General features: G+C 57.6%; 1 protein-coding gene across 1 annotated transcript in view; it reads left to right on the plus strand.

Annotated features, from left to right (window-relative positions):
* Nucleotides 1-6,134, plus strand: part of NDUFA10 (NADH:ubiquinone oxidoreductase subunit A10) — a 47,518-nt gene extending 41,384 nt beyond the window's left edge. The window contains exon 10 of the mRNA XM_079709592.1: nt 5,704-6,134. Coding sequence (XP_079565718.1) covers nt 5,704-5,772 — 69 coding nt within the window. The 3' untranslated portion in view covers nt 5,773-6,134. The remainder of the gene's footprint in view (nt 1-5,703) is intronic.
* The last annotated feature ends 13,945 nt before the right edge of the window (nt 6,135-20,079 follow it).

The following is a 20,079-nucleotide window of genomic DNA, read 5'->3' on the forward strand; positions in this document are numbered from 1 at the left end:
GTTTCTGCTGTGCTCCGTTCCTTCGTGTAGGTCCAGGTTTCATCTGGCCGAGTAGCCCCCTTTAATAGCTGACCTCATAGTACAGGCCTGCTAGTGATGACTTCTATTAGCTGTTGTTTAGAAATATATTTATTTCCATTTCATTTTGATAGATTTTTCATTCGTCATAGAATTCTGGGTTGACAGTTGTTTTCTGCCAACACTAAAGATACTCCATAGATTCCTGGCTTGCACAGTTTCTGAGGAGAAATACGAAGTTATTCTTATCTTTGGCCCTTGTACCTAATGGAACTTTTTTTTCTGGCTGCTTTTAAGACTTTCCTTTACTCTCTTTATCACTGGTTTTCAGTAATTTAAGTATTATGTGCTTCTGTGGTTTTCTCTCTGTTTGTCCTGCTTGGGGTTTATTGAGTTTCTTGGATGTGAGGGTTTCTAGTTTTCCTATCATTTGGAAAATGTTTGGTCGTTATCTCTTCAGGTTGGTTTCCTCCCCCATCGAGGGCTCTGAGTGCACATATGCTGGGTGACTTGATCCTGCCCCACAGGGCACTAAGAGTCTGTCCATTTGTCCTTGGCCTTTTTCTCTGTGTGTTTTGTTTGGGATAGTTTCTGTTGCTCAGTCTTCAAGTTCACTGCTGTTTTCTTCTGCGGTTACACGTAATATGCTGTTAATTCATTGTGTTAGTTTGGGTACTCCGAGAAACAGAAACCAAGATGGGATTAAACACTCATGAGGTTTTGGAGGGAAGCCCCTGTGATGGATAAAGGGACCAGACCTGAGGTGGAAGGAGTCTGGCCCTGTGACAGGGGAGGGGAGGGGAGGAGATTGGGGAGGAACAGTCCAGGAAGGGTTTGGCCAGGCCGACGGGGTGTCCTAGAGCCAAAGGCTCCTGCTGAAGAGGCCCACGGCCCACGGATAGGCTGCCATGGAACCTCTGCTGCTCTTGGTCGTGGGCAGAGCCCCTTATGTGGGAAGCGTGACCTCGGCGTGAACAGCGTAGCGGGCCCAGAGGGTCAGCACCTGGGCCCTCGGCCACTTGTGCCTCCTCGCAGCAGGACATCTGAGCAGCACATTTGCGTGGCTGCCACACCTACCCAGTGGAATTTTTATTTCGGGAATCCTGGGTTTTTTTAAACTCTAGAAGTTCTTTTTACATTTTCCAGTTCTTTCATTATTTTCCTTTTCCATTTAATTTCTTGATTGCGTTGAATATTTTTATAGCTGTTTTAATGTCCTTGTTTCCTAATCCATCATCTTTGTCATGTCCTTAGTCTGCTTGATTTTTTTCCCCTGGTTACAAGTTACATTTTTCTCTTTTCACGTGTCTAGACATTTTTCATCGGTTGCCATAAATCATGAATTTTTATGTTTACGAGCACTAGGTTTTGTTTCATTCTTTTGAAGAGTGTTAGAATTCTTTCTGGCAGGCAGTTAAGATACTTGCAAGTCAGTTTAAGCTTTGGGGGCTTGATGTTTAACCGTTTTGGTGGGTCTAGAGCAGCCTGTCTTCTAGGGAAGGGTTAGCCCCGTCCCCGGTGTGTCCCGGGGGTCTCTGTGCCCGTGTGTGCAGTGAGCGGTCCCTCTGCTCTGGCTGGCTCAGCCCCAGGGCAGCTCTTGGACTGCTCGCCCGGAGACACCCTGGGACGTCCTTTGCCTGGGGTGCTCTCCACCCGCCTCGGGGGCACCGCTCCACGCACGCTGCCTGCTGCTCAGCCAGAGACCGAACGCGCTGGGTGGACAGGGCCCTTTTCTGCCTAGGTCCTTCCCGCTAGCACTCAGCACATGTCTGCTCAGGGCCACCAGCACACTCAGTTGGTCCAGTTTCCAGATGCGTGTGGCCAGGGGTTGAGTCCAGGCCCTCTTACTCCCTCGTGGCGGGAAGCTGCAGGCATTACCTGGCATGGGTTGGCCTCTCACTTGGGCTGTCCCTAGTGGTGGAACCGGAGGCCGGCCGAGGCGCCGCTAGAGGCCAAGGTGACTGAAGTCGCGGCCGTCAGGGAGCAGCTTTTCACGCCCGGTGGCTCCAGCAGGATGCGCTCCACCCCATCCTGTCACCCTTGCCCCCCCTTCCTCCTAACCGTGTCCTCTTCTCCGCTGTCCGGGTCGGTCAGGGAGGACTTCTGCATCCCCTCCACTCGTCCAGCACTTTCCACCTGCTACCATTCCACTTCCCAACTGGTTTATATACTCTGTGTATTTTATGAGGTTAGAGAAGATGGGACTTTTATTCGTGTCTCAAAGCAGCCAGCACACAGTGTATCAAATGTAGAAGGAATTCACAGTTCCCTCCAGGAGGATGAGTGCATATGTATTTCTCTTCTCAACTGGCTTTTGTCCAAGCAGCTGGCAGTTTAAGCCTGTGCCGGCATCTCTAAGCTGCGTGTGATAGCAGTGCCTGGGAGGAGCAGCCTCTGTGAGCTCGGACCTCTTGAGCCACTTCATGACACCCGTGCCGTCCCGGCCTGTAGCATGTAGAGATGGGCGCCTTTTTCTAAAATCAGAACTCACCCAGGGTTTAAAATGTCCTCACAGTCAAACTCAGCAGCATCACTTTGTTTCAGCTGCACCACCCTGAGCTCAGACCTGCTGTGCCTGTGGCTCCCCGGCCTGACCCAGGACAAAACTGACTGCGGGCCCGCGTCCAGGAGTCACATTCTTGTGCTGACGGTCGGACGAGGTGCCCGCGTCGGCTTCTGAGAGATGCTCCCGCCAGGAGGTCCTGGGCCACTCCGTCCTCACAGGGCCACAGGGCGTGTTCCCTCAGGCGATGAATGTGCTGGACTGGGGCTGGGAGGTTTGAAGGTGGACTTAAAGAAGCAGATGCAGATACGAGTGATGAAAAGGAAGAAGCTTTGTTTTGCATTCTCGTTGTGAAACATCCCAAATGGGAACCCTCCTGGGGTTCTCTGTTGGCTTAACTGCACTGAAAGGGAACCCTGAGGGTTTGGGGACCCTTGTCTGGGTATCAAAGGCCAGTTAGGTGCTGCTCCAGGAGGTCCAGAGAGCAGATTTTGTGATGCAGTTAATAGACGCTGGCTGCACTCAGCGGTTCCACACTCTGCGAGGTTTTATTCTCTGCTCTATGGTTTAAAATTTGATTTGCAAAGAAGACAGCAGAGCCAAACTGTGGCCTCCCCGGCCCTTCCTCAGCAGGTGCTGGGGGCTGGCCTGGTGCCGGTTTGCTGGTGTCGGTGAAGCTTGAAAACCTTTCTGATGAAAAGATACCACTTTCTGGTGTGATAAAAATTACGGAGTGATAAAAATTAAGATTGTTCTTTTCTTGCTACAGCAGTTGTGTATTCATAGCAGTCGGCTGGGAACGACTTTGTGGACAGGGAGAGACCACGCGGGGAGATGCACCCGTGGCTCTTGCTTTGTGGCCACTCTGCCCCCGTCCTGGTTCTTGTTCCCAGGGGGTGGCCGCTCTCCCACGGCCTCAGCGCGGCCTCTCTCTCGTTGTACAGACACGCCCAGTGTCTCCGTCATAAAACGCAGAACATGCTGCATGAGTTTTCTGTAGCAGCTGTAACGAACGGCCACAGGCTGAGCGGGTGAGAAGGTGCCCGTGTCATTTTCCAGTTCTGGGGGTCAGAGCACAAGCGCAGGCGTGGGGCTGTGCTCCCACTGGGGCTCTGGGGAGCCTCTGCTTCTTTCCCTTCCAGCTTCTGGAGGCCCCTCGTGCCTTGGCTCCCGTCCCCGGTCAGGCCGACCTCTGCTTCTGCCACCGCATCTCCTGATCTGACCCTCTCCCAGGACCCTCATGATGACCCTGGGCCCACCTGTCAGTCCAGGGCGGTCTCCCCGCCTCGAAGTCCCGGCTTAATCATGTCTGCACAGGCACAGGGTCTGGGGGTGAGGACGTGGGAGTCTGGGGGGGGATTTTGCGATCTCAGTACCCCCTTGACACAGAGGCTCTGCTCACACCCCGTCTCCGCACACAGCGCCCCCTGCTCGCAGGCTCTGGGGCGTCTCCTCTCCTCGGGTTCTTCCCCGCGCCGTCCTCGCTGGGATGGCGCCCCCTCCCTCGAGCTGCCAGGTGGCGGCTGTGCAGCTGGGTCTCCAGCACAGCCCCGCCTTCTCGGCCACCGACCCAGTTCCCCACCTGCCCGTTGGTGGTCTCCCCGCGGCAGCCCACGCGCTGCTCCCATTCTGCTTGGGAGCCAACCTGGGTGCCCGCCTCCGCTGTGCTGCCCAGGCTCTCCTGAGCCCTTAAGGCCCATGGAGGTCGCTGAGACCCTCACGCAGGGCGGCACCTGCAGCTCTTCCGGCCCAGCGACCACCTTCTGCCGGAGTGCCTGTCGGAGCTGGAGAGCAGGGCTGCCGCTCTCACTCCCGGGTCCTCCCGCCACTCCTGTCCCCTGCTCCTCCGGTGGCCACGCCAGGCGTCCCCTCTCGCCCCGCCCCCGGGCTCTGCTGCTCCGTGTGCGCCCCCTGCCGGCTCCCCCTTGGCGGGCACCCTGGACCGTCGTGTGCCACTGGCTCCCTTCCCAGTCTCCGTCCAAGAGGATGACTCCTGGGGGGGAGCCGGGTGTTTTCTTGTTTCCCCTGTTGTATACCCAGGATGCTCCTGGCACCTGGACGAAACCTCGTGCACAGAGGCTCCCAGGGCAGGAAGCTGCGGTCAGCCTGCACTTCTGTCCTCCCCACTTACAGGTCCCCGCTTCTCTCAGCGTCCTGCAGCCGCGCACGCCTACTGCAGGCCTGTGCACCTGCCAGAGGGGGCGCAGGCTCAGTGCCGGGATGGGTAGTGTGGCCGCGGGGAGTGTCCAGGCAGGGCTGTGTCTGGCCTCGGGTGTGACTGTGACCCCCGCTCCTGGCACTGCAGCCTCTGCCTCCACCTCGGTGTGGCTGGTAATGAATGCCCTCTGCTGATGAGAATCGAGGAGAGGCTGATTTGTTTTTTAAACTGCTTTAGCACTTGTTCTTAAGGGCAAAGTGCGGAAGATTTTCGTGTGTAGTATGTAGCGTGTACATACCTACTGTTGGACCACATTAACTGGAAGGTGGGAAAAAGAAAACTCCGCATTTTGTCCCCACTGTGTAACTGGATGAATCTCACTGTGCTCGCCTGTTCCCTGCCTGGCCTACGCAAGACTCCTTCTAGCCTCGCCTTCAGAGCCAGGCTTCCACGCCCCACGGTGGAGGCCGACCCCGTGACGCTCCATCCCAGCCTGTGGACCCCTCGCCCTCGCCGCAGGCTCCCTTCCCCTGGGAGCCCTCCTGGCCATGTGAGGGAGCCTCTGTGCCCCTCCAGGTCCACCCTGTGTGTGCCCTGCGCCCCTGGGGTTCCTGCCTCCGATTTGTGGTGGGGCCCATGGCAGGAGGTGCTGGTAGGAGACGGGCAGGTGGGGCAGAGAGAGGGGCTGAGACCTCTCCCCTCCCGCCCTCTCCACCCCAAAGCTGCGGCTCCCCTAGGTCAGTGCCACTTCTGCCCGAGGCTCCATGGCCACCGTCCCGACAGCAGCACGGACACTTGGGTTGGCCATTGGCGTGTGTAGCACCCCCAGCAGCATGGAAGCTCCCAAGGGCAGGGTTGTGTTGTGCTTCATTTTGCGGGACCTCTCACCCTTACAGCGGGACCGCCAGAAGCAGGCCCTGCCGGCGCGGGGAGGGGAAGGATGGAGTGGAGGAAGCCGTTAGGTGAGCTGGGGGGACGGCCGTACGTTGTAAACTGCTGGTGACCACGACTTTCCCTCCCGCAGCTGCCGGGCCGCAGATACAGCCCTGGGTACAACAAGGACGTGGGGGACAAATGGATCTGGCTGAAGTGACGGACGCCTCCGTGGAAGCTGCCTCGCGAGGATGAAGATGTACCCAGGCCTGACTCCCCTAGACTCCACGTAGCTTAAAATCAGGGGGAGTGAATGATCCTGAAGTTGCACAGTGGAAGAAACGGCCCAGCAAACAGCAGTCTACCCTGCAGTGTAGTTACGGGAGTGGAAGGAGGCACCCCTGTTTAAACGGGGGGCCCTCCAGCGTTATTCTGGGACGATGATCACTGGGGAGAAACAGTCTGCTGTGAAAGAGCAGGTATCACTTGGAGAATGTCATTTCGTCACAGTCATGCTCTGTGTCAGGCAGGTTTTGTACGTTGTGTGTTCAGACTTCAAGAAATAAAACCGTTTCTATGGCACTTCTCTCCATTATACATCTGCCCACACACGCATACGTGTCACATATGTGTGTATGCACACACACTTACCATTAGCCAACAGTTTGCTTTGATGTGGTTTGGTTTGATCAAGACATATATTAGGATTGAAGAGTTTTTCTGAAGCATTTCTTCTTTTTGTTTTAGAATGTAACTACTACATTAGAGAGAAAGGAAAAAAGCAAAGAGGAAATACCAAAACGAGGAAGCAATTGCCCTAGATTTATAGAGCAGAGTATTTGCTGTGAAAGAGACTTTGGAAGTCTCCTGTGGTGACCATCATCAGCTGGTCTTGTGACTCCTTCCTCTGAGGGGAGATTCAAGCACAGAATGTCAGTGGGATAAAACACGAGAGCAAAACAATATACTCTCTTTATTACCTAAAAATCAAGTTGTTGATCAAAAATGAGTCACGTGAGAGAAAATCACACTTGTTTATTCACCTCTGTTGAAACTTAGAAAACAAAAGTAGGATTTCCTGAAGGCCAATTGTTGAGGTCCGCGTTTTAGTTCCGGAGTTAAGCTGTAAGTTGTGAATCCTGTTAAATTGGGCTTTCTACTGTGGAGCCCCACTGTGTTCAGCATGGTCCCTCGGAGCCGAACGTGTCTATTTAAATGTAAATGAACTAAGATTCACTTCCTCAGTTGCACTGGCCACAGCTCAGGTGCTCGGAAGCCACGTGGCCCGTGGCTTCCGTCCTGGACGGCGCAGGCGAGAAGGCGTCCTCACCGTGGAAGGTGCCCTCTGGTGTGGCTGTGTCGGAGCTCCCGCCGGCCCCCGCACATCCTTCTTTTCCCTCCCTCCCTCACCTCGCCCGTCTCTCTCTCCCTCTCTCTCTCTCTTTGGATTTTAAGAACTGAACTAAAGCTTCCCAGTAGTTTCCGAGTTGGAGTCTAGATTTAAGTGGGCTACATTTTGCATTTCACTAAGACGCAAAGCGCTTTCACCGTTGACTGAAAGTGCGCCAGGCGTGGGGCCAGTCCTGCAGTCTCGCGGCCCGGGCGCCTCACAGACCCCTTAGAGAGGGGAGGACGGAAGAGGGGACCACGTTCAACTGTCTTGGCTGCTCTGGCGTCTGGGCTGTAATGGCCAGCGCGTCCCTTCTCTCGCCACCGCCCTGCAGTGTCCCTCCCACCGGGGTCGGCATGCGTGTGGCCAGAGGACTTTGGTGGCAGACAGGCCTCTCGGACGGGCAAGGCCGGTTCCGGCTTTGGGGGCAGCCTGCACCCCCGACGGGGTGTGGCTTTGTGATTGGTGGGGCTGAGAAGGTGAATGGTGTCACGTTCGGTGTCTCCTTTTCCGTGAGGTTGGGCAGAAGAGCACGTGGATGGCGCCCAAGCCTCTGCACGTTGGAGCCCTGAGGGGCCCGGCCGACGCCGCCTCTTCCCCCAGAGCTGCCGCGTCTTCGCCTCACAGGAATGCTCGCAGCCCTGAGAAAACCCAGGGTGGCAGTCAAACTGCGGTCTGAGTATTTCCTGCTCGAGGATCGGGAAGTAAATGTGTCGTCGGAACGACGCGGTTATGTGTCTCGCAGGTGTATGTTTCCAGGCGGGAGACTGTATTGAGGAAAAGATGCTCATTCTTTTCCTAAAGTACCTTTTTTGTTCTATCAGGTTTTGTAAGCAGAAAGGTGAGACGTCGGCTGCCCAGAGGGAAACGGCAGACGGTTCCTTCCGTCCACCCTAGCCGGCAGGTGGCCCCGGCCTCACTGTCCCCCCGCTGGCCGCAGCCATTCAGCAGCCACCCGCTGGGGCCCGCGGCCTCGTGCTGACAAGGCGTGTGGCCCAGCGAGGGCAGGTGACGAGGCCCCTCAGACGGCAGGTGTGCTGAGGACTCTGGTTATGTTGTTGTCATCTAATCTCGAGGGCTGGGGTCTGTGATACAACAGAATGAAAGGCGCGCCTGCCTTGCCTGCCAAAAAAGCCCCTTTTGTCAAAAGCCTCCCCCCCTCCAAAAAGCCCATCAGCTACCAACTTGGCTTGGGACCTTTCTGTGTCCTGTGTCCTTACCAGTTACCCATTTCTGGGTTGGTCGTTCTTAGCGGTGTATGTGTCAAAACAAAGAAGCAAGCCTTCAGCTGCTTTTTTGTAAGAAAGCACTGTCTGTGCTCACACTGGGTGCAGATCAGTGTGATTCGGGGATGGGCAGAGTGGGGGTGGAGAGAAAGCTGCCATTACTGTCATGTTGGGCTTTAGAAGAGAAGCCAGTGTGGGCAGCAGCCCCGGCTGGTCAGGACTGGGTGAGTGGAAGTGTGCACCCGCGGGATGCGGGGCTTTCATCTGGCTGGAAGTGAAAGGCGGGGACCTGAGCCTTCCTTCGGGAACATCGGGAGAACGCAAGGGCAGCGGCTCCAGTGCCAGCCCACTGCAGGGACCACCTGATACTTTTTTGAATTTTGCTGAGGAAAGTGTGCTTTTAAGTCCACATCCAGGACTTGAACCAGAGGTTTCCTCGGGGAGGTGCTGGGGGCTTGGTCAGGATGAACCTGGGGTGTTGGGACCCTCAGGGCTGCAGGAAGAGGTGACGCTTCCCCGCACAGCGTGGTCACCGGGCTCGCAGTTTGGCTCAAGTTCCTGTTAGGATTCTCCCCGCAGGAAGCAGTGAAACGTGGTCAGACTTTATCTTCAAACACGGAAATAAATTCCACATCTATACTGTTGACTTACTAGTTTTGAAATTCCTAACGAAAAATTGTAATAAGAATAATGACGTGTGTCTCGCAAGTGCTGCTTCCTAGTTGAGGCTCTGAGGCTCCGTGCTTAGACCCAGCTGCTGCTTATAGTTTGGAAAGTACTCAGGTTGGTACCATGTAGTTTCATGGAATTAACTTTTTTTTAACCACGAGGCTATGTTAGTGACTGTAATAAAATCCCAGCTTTTCATTTTTAAAAAGGCCTTTTCCTCGGCAAGGTTTGCGTGGTGGTGGGTTCTTTAATACGCGGGTGTGTGGAGCCTCCTGGGTCCCAGGCACCGTTTGCGGCCCTGGACGGAGGGCAAAGAAGAAACAGACACCAACCGCAGCTCCAGATGTCGGGTCCCTCGTGTGGAGAAGTGCTGGACGCCATGAGGCTCGGTGACCAGCGGGGCGAGCGTGTCGGCCGCGGAGGTCCAGGCCGGCCCCCCGGGGCACCCCAGCTCAGGCTCGGGAGCTGAGGACAGGGGACAGTGTGGCCTTGGGAGGTGGCTGGGCCGAGGTCCTGGGAGGATCTGGGCCTGGAAGACGGCCAGGGATTTGACCCCCGGCAAGAGCTGCGGCCGGAGGTGGACAGAGAGCCTGGTGGGTGGGGACCAGGTGGGGCACGGAAGCACATGGGGACAGCTGGGAGCAGAGGCCAGGGTCCTGTTAAATTCCGAGTTTTCCACTGAGCCTTCTTGTAAAGTCAGTCCCCACGCCAGAAGTACACGAGGGTGAGCATGTGCCCGTCCCTCGTTGCTGAGCCTTCGTCTGCTTGGGGAGCTCCGTGAAGAGACGGCTGGGAGTCACTGGGGGCAGCCTCGCCCGTGCTGAGCATTCCCTCCCGAGACGCAGGGACACTCGGGCCGGGGAGGCCACGTCTTCTCTGAGTGTCGCAGTGGAGCGTACAGCTGGAACCCTTTCGTAGGAGTCTGGGAGCCTGAAGGAGGACTTCGACTCTAACCTCCCAGACGTGCACTGAGTGAGGCCGGGGCCCCCGGCCGGGACGAGAGCCAACGCTCAGTCCCCTTCCTGCTTGGGCTGCTGCTTCCCACCTGTTCTCCCTCTAGAGAAGTTACCCCACGCGTGGTGAAGACGCCAGTGTCTTTGCTTGAGTTTGTGCGTCTCACCTGTGCGGCCCCGGGGGCTCATCTGGGCTCAGGTGGGCGGTGCGTCAGCAGTGGGGTGTCCAGAGCTCGGTTTTCTGTTGGGGGCCGGGGATGAGTGTGTCTGCGTCAGCGCAGCGTGTGTCTCCAGGGGTGACTCCAGGCCCCTGACCTGGCCCTGGCCCCTTGTCCTGTTGCTGCCCCCTCTCCTGTCCCTGTCCCGGGGCACCCGGTCCACCCCCCATGGCGTCAGCCCCGAGCCTCGCTGCTGCTGCCCTACCTGCCCTTGGTCCCTCCGCGGGGAGGCAGGGCTGCCGCTGGAGGAGAGCATGTCCGCAGAGGGGGCCGGCGGCGGAGTCCACGCAGAGCTCGTGGGCCGGTGGCTGCCCCCTCCCCCAGCGCCGCCCCCAGCTTGCCCCCCCTCAGCCCAGGCTGCCTGTGGGCGGCTCTGGATGGGGGGGTCTTCAGTGGACTCACAACTCTCACCCTCACCTCATAGGCTCTGCCCTCCGGGTGCCGGGCACTGTGTGCCTGGAGCCGAGGGGCCGACCGGGTGGTCAGCGTGCACCCTGTGGGCCGGACCCGGATGAGGAGGCCTGGGCACTGAGCGCTGTGGCCGCTGGACAGCCGCGTCCCGGTCCCGTTGCCATGAGCTCTCTGCCATCCTGAGGCCTGGACGCCCCCGCTGGCCCCCAGTCGTCACACAGCCAGGCACCCCGAGGGCCCCTCCACCCTCCTCTGGCCCCTTCACATTCTGCAGAAGGGTCGTCCCCCACCCCCAGCCCCCCAAGTGCTGAGGTTGCCGAGATGACCTGCTCTCAGAGCAGTTTTCCACATATATACGTCTATAGTATTTGTCTGCTTAATGTGAGCCTTGCTTTCTTAGGAGATAAATGCAATAAACCCATTTCTGTTGAAATAAAAAGCAAGACTTGCAACGCACCCGTCAAAGCTGAAACGAAAATGAATCCCTTCTGCGAAGGGGGACGGTCTTGCCGAGAGAGTGTAGCTGAGACGCAGACAGAGCTCCAGCTGGCGAGGAATCCCCACTGCAGAAAGCCGGCAGGTGAGCCGCTTGTCCGAGGAAGCGTGGCTGTCCGTGGCCAGGAGGGGTGGCGGCGGTGACGGCGGTGACGCCTGGGACCTAGGACCCTCGTTTCCAGAACGAACTCGAAGCCAGCGTTATGGCGTCAGTCACTGCCTGCCAGCCGTGCTGTGCAGTCAGGCATCTCTGGTCTTGCTCTGGCTTTTTCCAGCTGTCAGCAGTTTTTACATCTGTGAGTACAAAAAAAATCTAATAATTTTTACCTGGTCAGAGGTGACTGGAAAGACCCCAGACCTTCTTTGTTTTAACATAAAACAGCCCTTTTCTCTCCGCCAACAAGTATCATCACGTTTGCTCTTCTCGTGGGTCTGTGTCTGTTGCTCCTGCTTCCCTCGAAGTTGCAGGGTCGGCCATGCGTGCAGTCACCTCGCCCTCCTTAGGAGCCGCTCCTCTGCCTCGACGCCGCTGCTCTGGAAGCTGGTTGGCGGTGGACTTCCCCAGGGCCGGGACGTACCCCAGAGGAATCTGCGGCAGGTGCACGTGGGGACGCCGGGGGACTGGCTTTTCCCTGCAGGGCCAGGCCTGGAGCCCTGGTGAGGCAGCGGTGGGGAGCCATCCTGTGAAGGGCGGTGTCTGGCGCTCGGCGGTCAGAGCGGGTGTCCAGGCGGGAGGGGCCCGCGGTGGGTGCCCGGAGCCCAGTGCGATTCTGCCAGGTGTGCTCGGCGGGGCCGGGGTGGGTCCATCACAGCCGCCATGGACTTAGGGGGTCAGAGGACACCTGTGTCCTCTCGCAGGGGGCCTCAGGTCCAGCTGCCGGCAGGGCTGCTTCCTCCCGGAGGCTCAGCAGACAGAGGCCGGTTCCCTGGCTTTTGCAGCTTCTGGGCGCCTCCTTTAGGCCCTGGCTTGCAGCCCCTTCCTTGCACGGCGGGCCTCTGCTTCTGTCCACACGTCTTCTCTGACTCTGGCCCTCCTGCCTCCCTCCTTGAGGGCCCTGTGAGGACATGGCCCACCGAGATAAGCCGGGGGTCCTGTCTCAAGGTCCCCGATCACATCTGCAGAGCCCCGTCTGCCACACAGGCTCAGAGCCACAGGTTCCGGGACCAGGATGTGGACATCTTGGGGGCCGCCAGTCTCTCCCCGACGAACCCCATAACACAACGACTGAAAGGCCCTTTAAAGCCCGCAGGGATGGCCTGGAGGTGCTCCCGGCGGTCCTGACCTCACGCCCCGTCTCCGAGGGGCCCGGCCAGGAAGGTCCATCCTTGGAGAAGGTGCTCGGCACTGAGGCCCACCTCGGGGCTGTACCCTGCTGTCCCCGGCAGCTGTCCACAGCCCCCTGGCCATCGTGAGCAGGCCCACACTCGCTGGGATCCAGCAGCTCCCAAGGTGGGCCCTGCCCTCCCCGGGGCGCCCTGCCCGGACCCAGGCTGGCTGCCCACACCTTGTGGGGGCGGCTCTGAGCGGTCTCCACGGGCTCACCCAGCGTGGGGGCTGCTCCCTGGGGAGGGTCCCCGCCAGAGCCGCTGTCCTCCCGGACCTTCACCGTCCACGACACCCGCCTCCTCGTCCCTGCCCGGGTTGGGGTGCGCCCTCTGCTGCCGCCCCGCTTTGTGCTCCCCGGAGCCCTGCCGGCCCCCCACCCCCTCCCCGGGCCTGCCTGCAGCCTCTGTCTCCCGGGGCCTCTGCCGCGTCCCTCTCCGCAAGGTGCTCCACCTAGAAGACGCCCGGCTCTCCACCCGTGGCCCAGCTCCTCTGAGATACAGCGTCGGGGCCACGTGCGTGACGGCGTGGGCCGGGCCCGGCGGGGTCACTGTGTGCAGACCTCGTGTGGACCGTGGGCCGGACCCTGAGGCTGGGCAGGGACAAGAGTGCTGGGCACCAAAGCCCCTTCGCAAGCGCGGTCTGGGTACTGTGGCCCCGCTGAACTGGGCACGTCCTACCGGCCGCTGCTCGAGCCCCGACCCCGGGGATGGGAGGGGATGTCAGGACCGGAGAGGGACGCTCCCACCCCCTGCCCTCCCTGCTGCCTGGGTGATGACCAGGCGGGGCCCTGGAGGTCAGGGCTCTGGGGAAGTGCCCCAGCCCAGCCGGTGGCATCAGTACACCATTTCCTTACAATCCTCCCCACTTCCTGATGCGCCAGTACTGTGTGACCGTTTTACACAATTTAGGGATTCCAGGCAGCAACAAGGAAGAGAACTTCAGAGTCAGCTGTGTTCTCTTTCTCCACGTCCTTAAAGACCTTCCCAGACAGTGTGACGGTGCTCGGTGCCCCCTGCCCAGACGGGATAGAAGTTGTGATCCCACCCTGGGGTTTCTCACCTGAGCCCAGGGGCCAGTGTGCCCCGTACTGGGGGTTCAGGGCACCGGGGGGAACGTGCTGAGCGGTGGACCCTGGCCCAGTGCCGCGGGCATCTCACGGGGCCGCTGGCGTTGGTACCTCTGCCACCTTCGCTTTGCTGGTTTTTCCCTCTTCCAAAATGAACTTTCCCTGATTCCTTGTGGCTGGACGTCGGGCAGTGGTGGGCACAGCTCTGATGCCTGCGCCTCTCAGTGGTCTCAGCCGAGCTTGCCCGCGACCGAGGACACGCGTGGACCTGAGAAGGGGCCACAGAGCCTGGCAATCTCCAGCCTGGCGAGGGGAGGCCTCAGTGGGCACCGTCTGTGTTGATTCAGGAGTTTTCACTTAATTAGCGGATCCTCTGAGGCAGGGCCCTCCCAAGATCAACTGCCTGCCGAGGGAGCCGGGCAGGAGTGGAGAGGTACAGAAGCCGTGGCCGGCACATGCTCAGCTGGACGCTGACAGGACACCTTCCTGAAGCAGGTGCGGGAGTCATGAGAACAGTTTCCCTGTAAAATATGGGACAGTAGCCTTCAAATGTCTGCCTGTTCTAAGGACACGGCAGAGCGCGAGGGGCCCCCAGACACCAGGATGAAGAAGCGGGGTGTCATGGGTGCTACCCCTGAACCCGGTGAGGGACGTGGGCCTGCTTTGGGGTGTCTCTGGTTCTGTGCAGGCCCGAGCCCAGTGCCTGCAGCTTCAGATGGGTGTGGGAGAGTGGGTGCTCTGATTCCTACACCAGTCAGATTCCCAAGTCAGCGTCTTTGAGGGCAGGGAAGGGCCTGGCCGCCCTCCTGATCTCCAAGGGGAAGGCGCCTCGAGGGCTCTGCGGGCTTCAGCTGTCGGCGGGTTCCCGCGGTCTCACGACCACGCCTGTGCTCTGACAAGGCTCTGGGTAGGTGGAGGGCTGGGTGGGTGCGCCGGAGACCCGGCCTCGTTTTACCGTCGGCTCCTTGAGTCAGTAGCAGCCGGCAGACCATTTCCCTCCGAGCTCAGTGCGGCCCGCGGGCCTGGGGAGCAGGCTAGCGGGTGGGAGGCCTGGATGGGGCTCAGCCCCAGACCAGGGACACCATCGCGAGCGCTGCCAGGGGGCCTTGGAGCCACGCTCCCGGAGTTTGATCTTGTTTCCCAGGAAGACCCCAGCTTCTATTGAATTGCAGATCACTTTTTTGATCCAGGCTGCCAGTTTCCATGAAGAAAAACACTCTCAAACCTCCCAAACCAGCATGGCGGGAGCCCCACCTCCCTGGCTTGTCTAGGACAGGGCTGAGTTAACACAGGAGAGAAAACCCATCCCCGTGGGCTCGCCGACAGCAAGGCTGACAGCCTGGGCCTTGGGAGTCTCCACCCTCTGGGACTGCGTTCAGTGGTCCCCAGAGGGGGGCAGAGGCTCACCCCGCCACCCCGTGGGATGGTCTCCTGCTACGTCGAGTGATGGGAAAGGCCTCAGCGTCCATGGGTCCTTTCAGGTCTGTCCTGGGGCTCCTAGTAGGAGGACCGCAGTGCCAGGCAGGGGTTGTCCAGCCTGTATCAGCAGCCTGGGTCTGGATCCGGGCTCTGTGTCCCCGGGAGGACCAGTCTGGGTGGCCGCAGACCCTCAGGATGCCGGGGGAGGCCCCGCGACGCGCCGGGACGAGGGGGCAGGGCACCTGGAGTCTGAGGTCCCCCGGCGGCGGTGGCCGGCTAGGGCTGACCTCAGCTCCTTGCCCCGAGCACTTGCGTGCCGAGGTCCATCCCTGGGAAGTGGCCTAGGGACCCCGGCCCTGATGTGAGGAGGCGGGAGCTCCAGGCGCCCACGCTCACCTGGCCCCGCTCGCTCTCCCACCTTTATAAAGCTCCAGTGGGTGCCAGGCGCTCTGCAGGGTGGGGTCAGCACTGAGGGGGGTGGGAAGGCCCCTGGCCGCCTGCGGGGGATGAGGATGTGACGGGGCAGGGGGGGAAGGGGTCCGAGTGGAAGGTCGCACACAGAGCCCTGACGATCACTCTTGCGAGGCCGGAGCAGCGAGGGGTGGGGGGCCGTGTACAGATGGGCCGGGGTCCCGGAAGTGGGCCGGGGTCCCGGAAGTGGGCCGAGGTGGGGAGGGCGGGAGAGCAGGGCAGCCCTGGAGTCAGCACCCAGGAGCGGGGAGCGACCGGTCCTGCGTCTGGAAAGTCAGCGCGGCTGCAGGGGTGGGTGCTGAGGTCCCGAGGGGGCAGGAGCTCAAGAGGAGGGCGGGGCGGGCGCGGGCGGGCCGTGCAGGAGCAGCGGGCACCCGCGACATCTGAGGCCCGGCGCGGCATCCTGGTCGCACAGCCCACCCGCCTCGGGCTTCCACGGCCGCGGGGCGTCTGGGAAGCGCCTCCCTTTCTAAGGAGCCCGAGTCCCGCCTGGGAGGACGTCGTCAGATCCGGAACCTGCCTGGGGGACGTCTCCCTTCTTGGCCTTGATATTACTTTTTGCTCTTTTGACCTGGATTGCGCTCCAGTCATGGCCCTAAAGCACTACGTTTTCCCTTCTCAAGGACATTCCCAGCATCCCCAAATCAGATATGCTCTTGTGGGGCTAAGAGTTGTCCCTGTTTCTGAACATTCAAAAAAAAGGTCAAAGATAGCAGATGAGGCAGAGGCTCCTGCCCCCGGTCCCTGAACGAATAGAAAGGACACAGTGATGATAAATTAGAAAAAGAATCCCAACAAAAAACAAGCTAGGCCATAAACTTCAGACACAGGGAGCTGAGGAAAGAGGGAAGGGCTCCACAGCAGAGCGCAGGTGCAGACCAGTTGGCGCCCGGGCCCGCCCTCCTGCCTTGGAAACACGCCGCTGGTGACCAGGGCTGGGAACCCTGGATCGTCTGCACATATGGACCTTGGGAGGCTGTGGCATAGCAGAAATGGGGGAGGCTATGGGCTGACCCTCCCTGGGGGAAGGGGAGGCTCCAGGCACACTGGCCGTGGGAGTGGCCTGGGATCTGGGACTGGACGCGCCACCCTCCCACTGCGAGTCCAGGACATTTCATGGGATTTCAGGAGGAAGCAAGACCGGGCTTCTAACAACACCCCTCCCGGGTCGTGGAGACCTTCCTTCTGCCACCAGCCCCTCAAGCATCCCAAGTCATCCAGAACACAAACATCTGTGCCTCCGATGGGAAAATAAATCATTGCCAGGCTTGGAGGGACAAGGGTTAAAGAGGCAGTGGGACACTTGGACACAGTCCCTCAGGCTTGAACAAGATGGAAAGGGGTGGGGTGACCAGGCTGTGTGCAAACAACCATGGGAAAATAAGTGACTCAGTGCACAGGACAGGGTCATAGCCTGCAAAGATGACTACACACCCAACTTAGGAAAAACATAGCTAGGGAACAGAACGAAACCTCCTCCCATGCTCTGGCTGAGAGAATAGTTTGATAAGAACACCGACTCATAAGATAAGCATCAAAAATATACAAAAGGGGCTTCCCTGGTGGCGCAGTGGTTGAGAATCCGCCTGCCGATGCAGGGGACACGGGTTTGTGCCCCGGTTTGGGAGGATCCCACATGCCGCGGAGCGGCTGGGTCCGTGCACCATGGCCGCTGAGCCTGCGCATCCAGAGCCTGTGCTCCGCAATGGGAGAGGCCACAGCAGTGAGAAGCCCGCGTACCACACACACAAATATATATATATATATATATATATATATATATATATATATATATATATATATATACACACACAAAAGGCTAAGAAATGAAAATAAGGTTCCAGACCTCAGAAAACAACTTGAAAACCAAACAGTATCAATAAAGAACCAATAAATGAATTACAGAGAGCAAGGAGCAAAACAGACAAGGCTGAAATCAAGCGGGGGATGAAAAGCAGTGTTCTCGGAGTGTGGTCCCTGGACCAGCGGTGCCAGCAACTCTGTTATAAATGCAGATTCTCAGGCAGGCCATATTGACTCAGAAGCTCCGGGTGCAGGGGGGCACCCAGCCTGGTTTAGATGACCCAGTAAATGAAGTAAGTTAAATAGGTTTTTATTAAGAACTGTGTAAACCTAATTCACATTAAGAATAGACGAGATGATCCAACATAAGGATAATTGGTGCTCTTGAAGTGGAGCTTCCAGCAAAAGGAACTGAAAAGGTGTGCCTGTGGGGGGTATGTGTGTGTGTTATGTGTGGAGTGCAGTGGGGGGGTGTACATATGTTTTATGTGTGTGTGTACACGTGTAGGATGTATGTACACATGGGGTGTACACATGTGGGTGTGTGCACACATGTTTACGTTTGTGTGTACATGATGTGATCTTTCAAAATGCAAAACCAGTTTTGGTGGGGTTTTTTTTCATTTCAAGGGATTTTTAAAATCAAAGGTATAGACTGTTGTGGTGCAGAAATATTTCAAGTTTAGAAAATGCACTAGTTTTACTTCTATTATGTTAAACCTAACATTAAATGAAATTAAATATACTTTGAGGTAGCATCTGTAGTAAGATTCCATTTTATAAAAGTGTAGCTATCCTTCTATATGTACGCACTTGAAAGTATCACGTTCCTATATGTTAATGGTGGTTTTGCTGAAGAGAAGACCTTGGCCTGTTTTCCTCCTTCCTTATGTGTTTTTGTTGTGTAGATGGCGTGGAGGGAAGTCTGACACCAAGGATTGAGGTGACCAGGCTCTCAGTTCCTGGTGCGTCATCATAATTGGGCAATGGCAGCCCCTCCTTGTTCATTTGCTGATGTGTTTACGTCCCCCGTCTTGCCCCTGACAGAGGCAGTGGGGCTCCTGTGCTTAGTACCTCTGTGCTGTTTGTGTGTGTTCTTGCCTGATGTGTTGTTTTGTGTGCATGCATTTTAATGTGCACGCATGTCTATGGGATCTACAGCTCCTTTCGCTGCTTATATATTTTGCCCACTGCTGTGTCTTAAAGATCCATCCTGATGCTGTGTGCACCTGGCTGGTCATCCCTAACTGCCCCGTGGGATTTGGTGGTGTTGTACCTTCTACAGGGACGGACACTCAGGCAGCGCTGTGAGGACAACCCTGCAGGTGTGGAGAACGTTCCCACTTCAACATTAAACTGTACTTTGTCTAGAGAACGCAGTCAAGGTTACTTGATTCTAGTCTGTTGTGGGCTTTGGGCTGTTTTCCACCTCTGTGGGGCGTAGGTGACTGATGAGCACAAAATACTCCTTATAGATGGGCAAGCCCTGCACCACCCATGGACGCTAACCAATACCTCCTCTCACAATGTCCTTGTCCCTTTAAATCTGGGTCCATCAGTGTCTGGTCTTTGGATTCTCTCTGAACCAGTTATAACGTCAGTCCAATTCCTACAGTGAATAGAATAAAATCTCTAATGTGTTCCTTTTTATATCTCTCCATTGAGAGACATGACTTTCTTTCTAAAAATTACCTTGTCCCCTGAGGGGGACCCCTGACTCCTCAGGGAGCCATGTGAGTGTTTCTTTGGGAAACATGTCAAAGGAGGATCTCACTGATGGGCCGGGTATTGCTGGTCCTCACCAGCGTCTGTTCTCTCCTCCCTCCGGGTGCCTGACAGCCAGGTGGCCCCGATGACTCCTTCAGGTCTCTGGGCTGGGAGTAGACGTGACGCGACATCTCCAAAGCAGAGAAGACCCCCCCACCCCCGATGAGAACTGTGTGCTCCATACTCACTTCCCTGGCCCTGGGGATGGGCAATGTTCTAGATCAGGGGTCAGCTAATTGTGGCCCGTGGGCCGACTCACCGTCTGTTTTTGTAAATAAAGTTTTATTGGAACACAGCTGCCTCTCATTCCCTGGCTCTTCTGTCAGGCAGAGATGAATATTTACAACACAGGAAAGGCCTGCTGACCTTGTTCTGGGTGGTAGAGCCTCCATCACGTGAAGCAGAACCCACTTCCAGCACGTCCAGGAGCCAGCCCTCTGCCGGGCGGGCCGCTCAGATCTGTTCTCAGGCTCCCAGCGGCTCTGTCTGCACGTGACAATGCAGGCTGCTCTCCAGCCCCTACCCACACCCCTCCCACATCAGGCTTGCCCCCCTCCGTGACTGTTTCTCCCTGAAGAGCCCTGGTTTCAACGCACGATTTCCTGTGGGTGCATCCGTTAGGGTCTTGCTTCGTGCCCAAGCTCGGATTTCTCCCGAGTCGCCTGCTGCGTTCTTGGCCCCTTTCTGGCTGAGAGAGCTGTCCCTCTGTTGCTGACATGGAGAAAATCCTTTTCTATTCTAGAAACTGTGCACATTACAAACATCTCTTACCATTTCTTGAGTGTTTCTGCACGGCTAGAATCCTTTATAATGAACTTGCATAATTTTTACCAAAACAATGAGATTTTCCTTAAAAACACACACACAAAAGTGTGGCAAGAGCAGAAATGCTTTAAGCAGCGGTGGAAACCTTGGGATAAGCGAACCCCGGGGAGCTGCGCCGAGCATAGCAGCATCACTTCCTGGTTGCGTGAGCTTTGCTGGTGGGTATTCCTGCTCCATTCTTCCACAGAGCCCTGCTGCCTGCTCCCCCCAAACCCACAGTTGTTTCAGCAGCCGCCCCGTGGGATGGGCTGAATAAGTCACCTCTCTGGAAAGTTGCGGGAAGACAATGGGGTGGCTACGGCCCGCCCAGCTGAGACCCTGTGGGGCCTAAGACAGCCACCTCTCTTCCCACTCAGCACCCCCAGGCAGGATGGGTGCTGTCTGCCGGGACCCTAATGGGTACAGGCTCCCCAAATCCTCCCCGTCTGGACACATGGCACCACCTGTGGGATGTCCCTCCACCAAGAAGTGTTTCTCCCAACTTTGT

This window comes from Hyperoodon ampullatus (genome assembly GCF_949752795.1).
Source record: "Hyperoodon ampullatus genome assembly, chromosome: 8".
In the NCBI taxonomy this organism is placed as follows: domain Eukaryota; kingdom Metazoa; phylum Chordata; class Mammalia; order Artiodactyla; family Ziphiidae; genus Hyperoodon; species Hyperoodon ampullatus.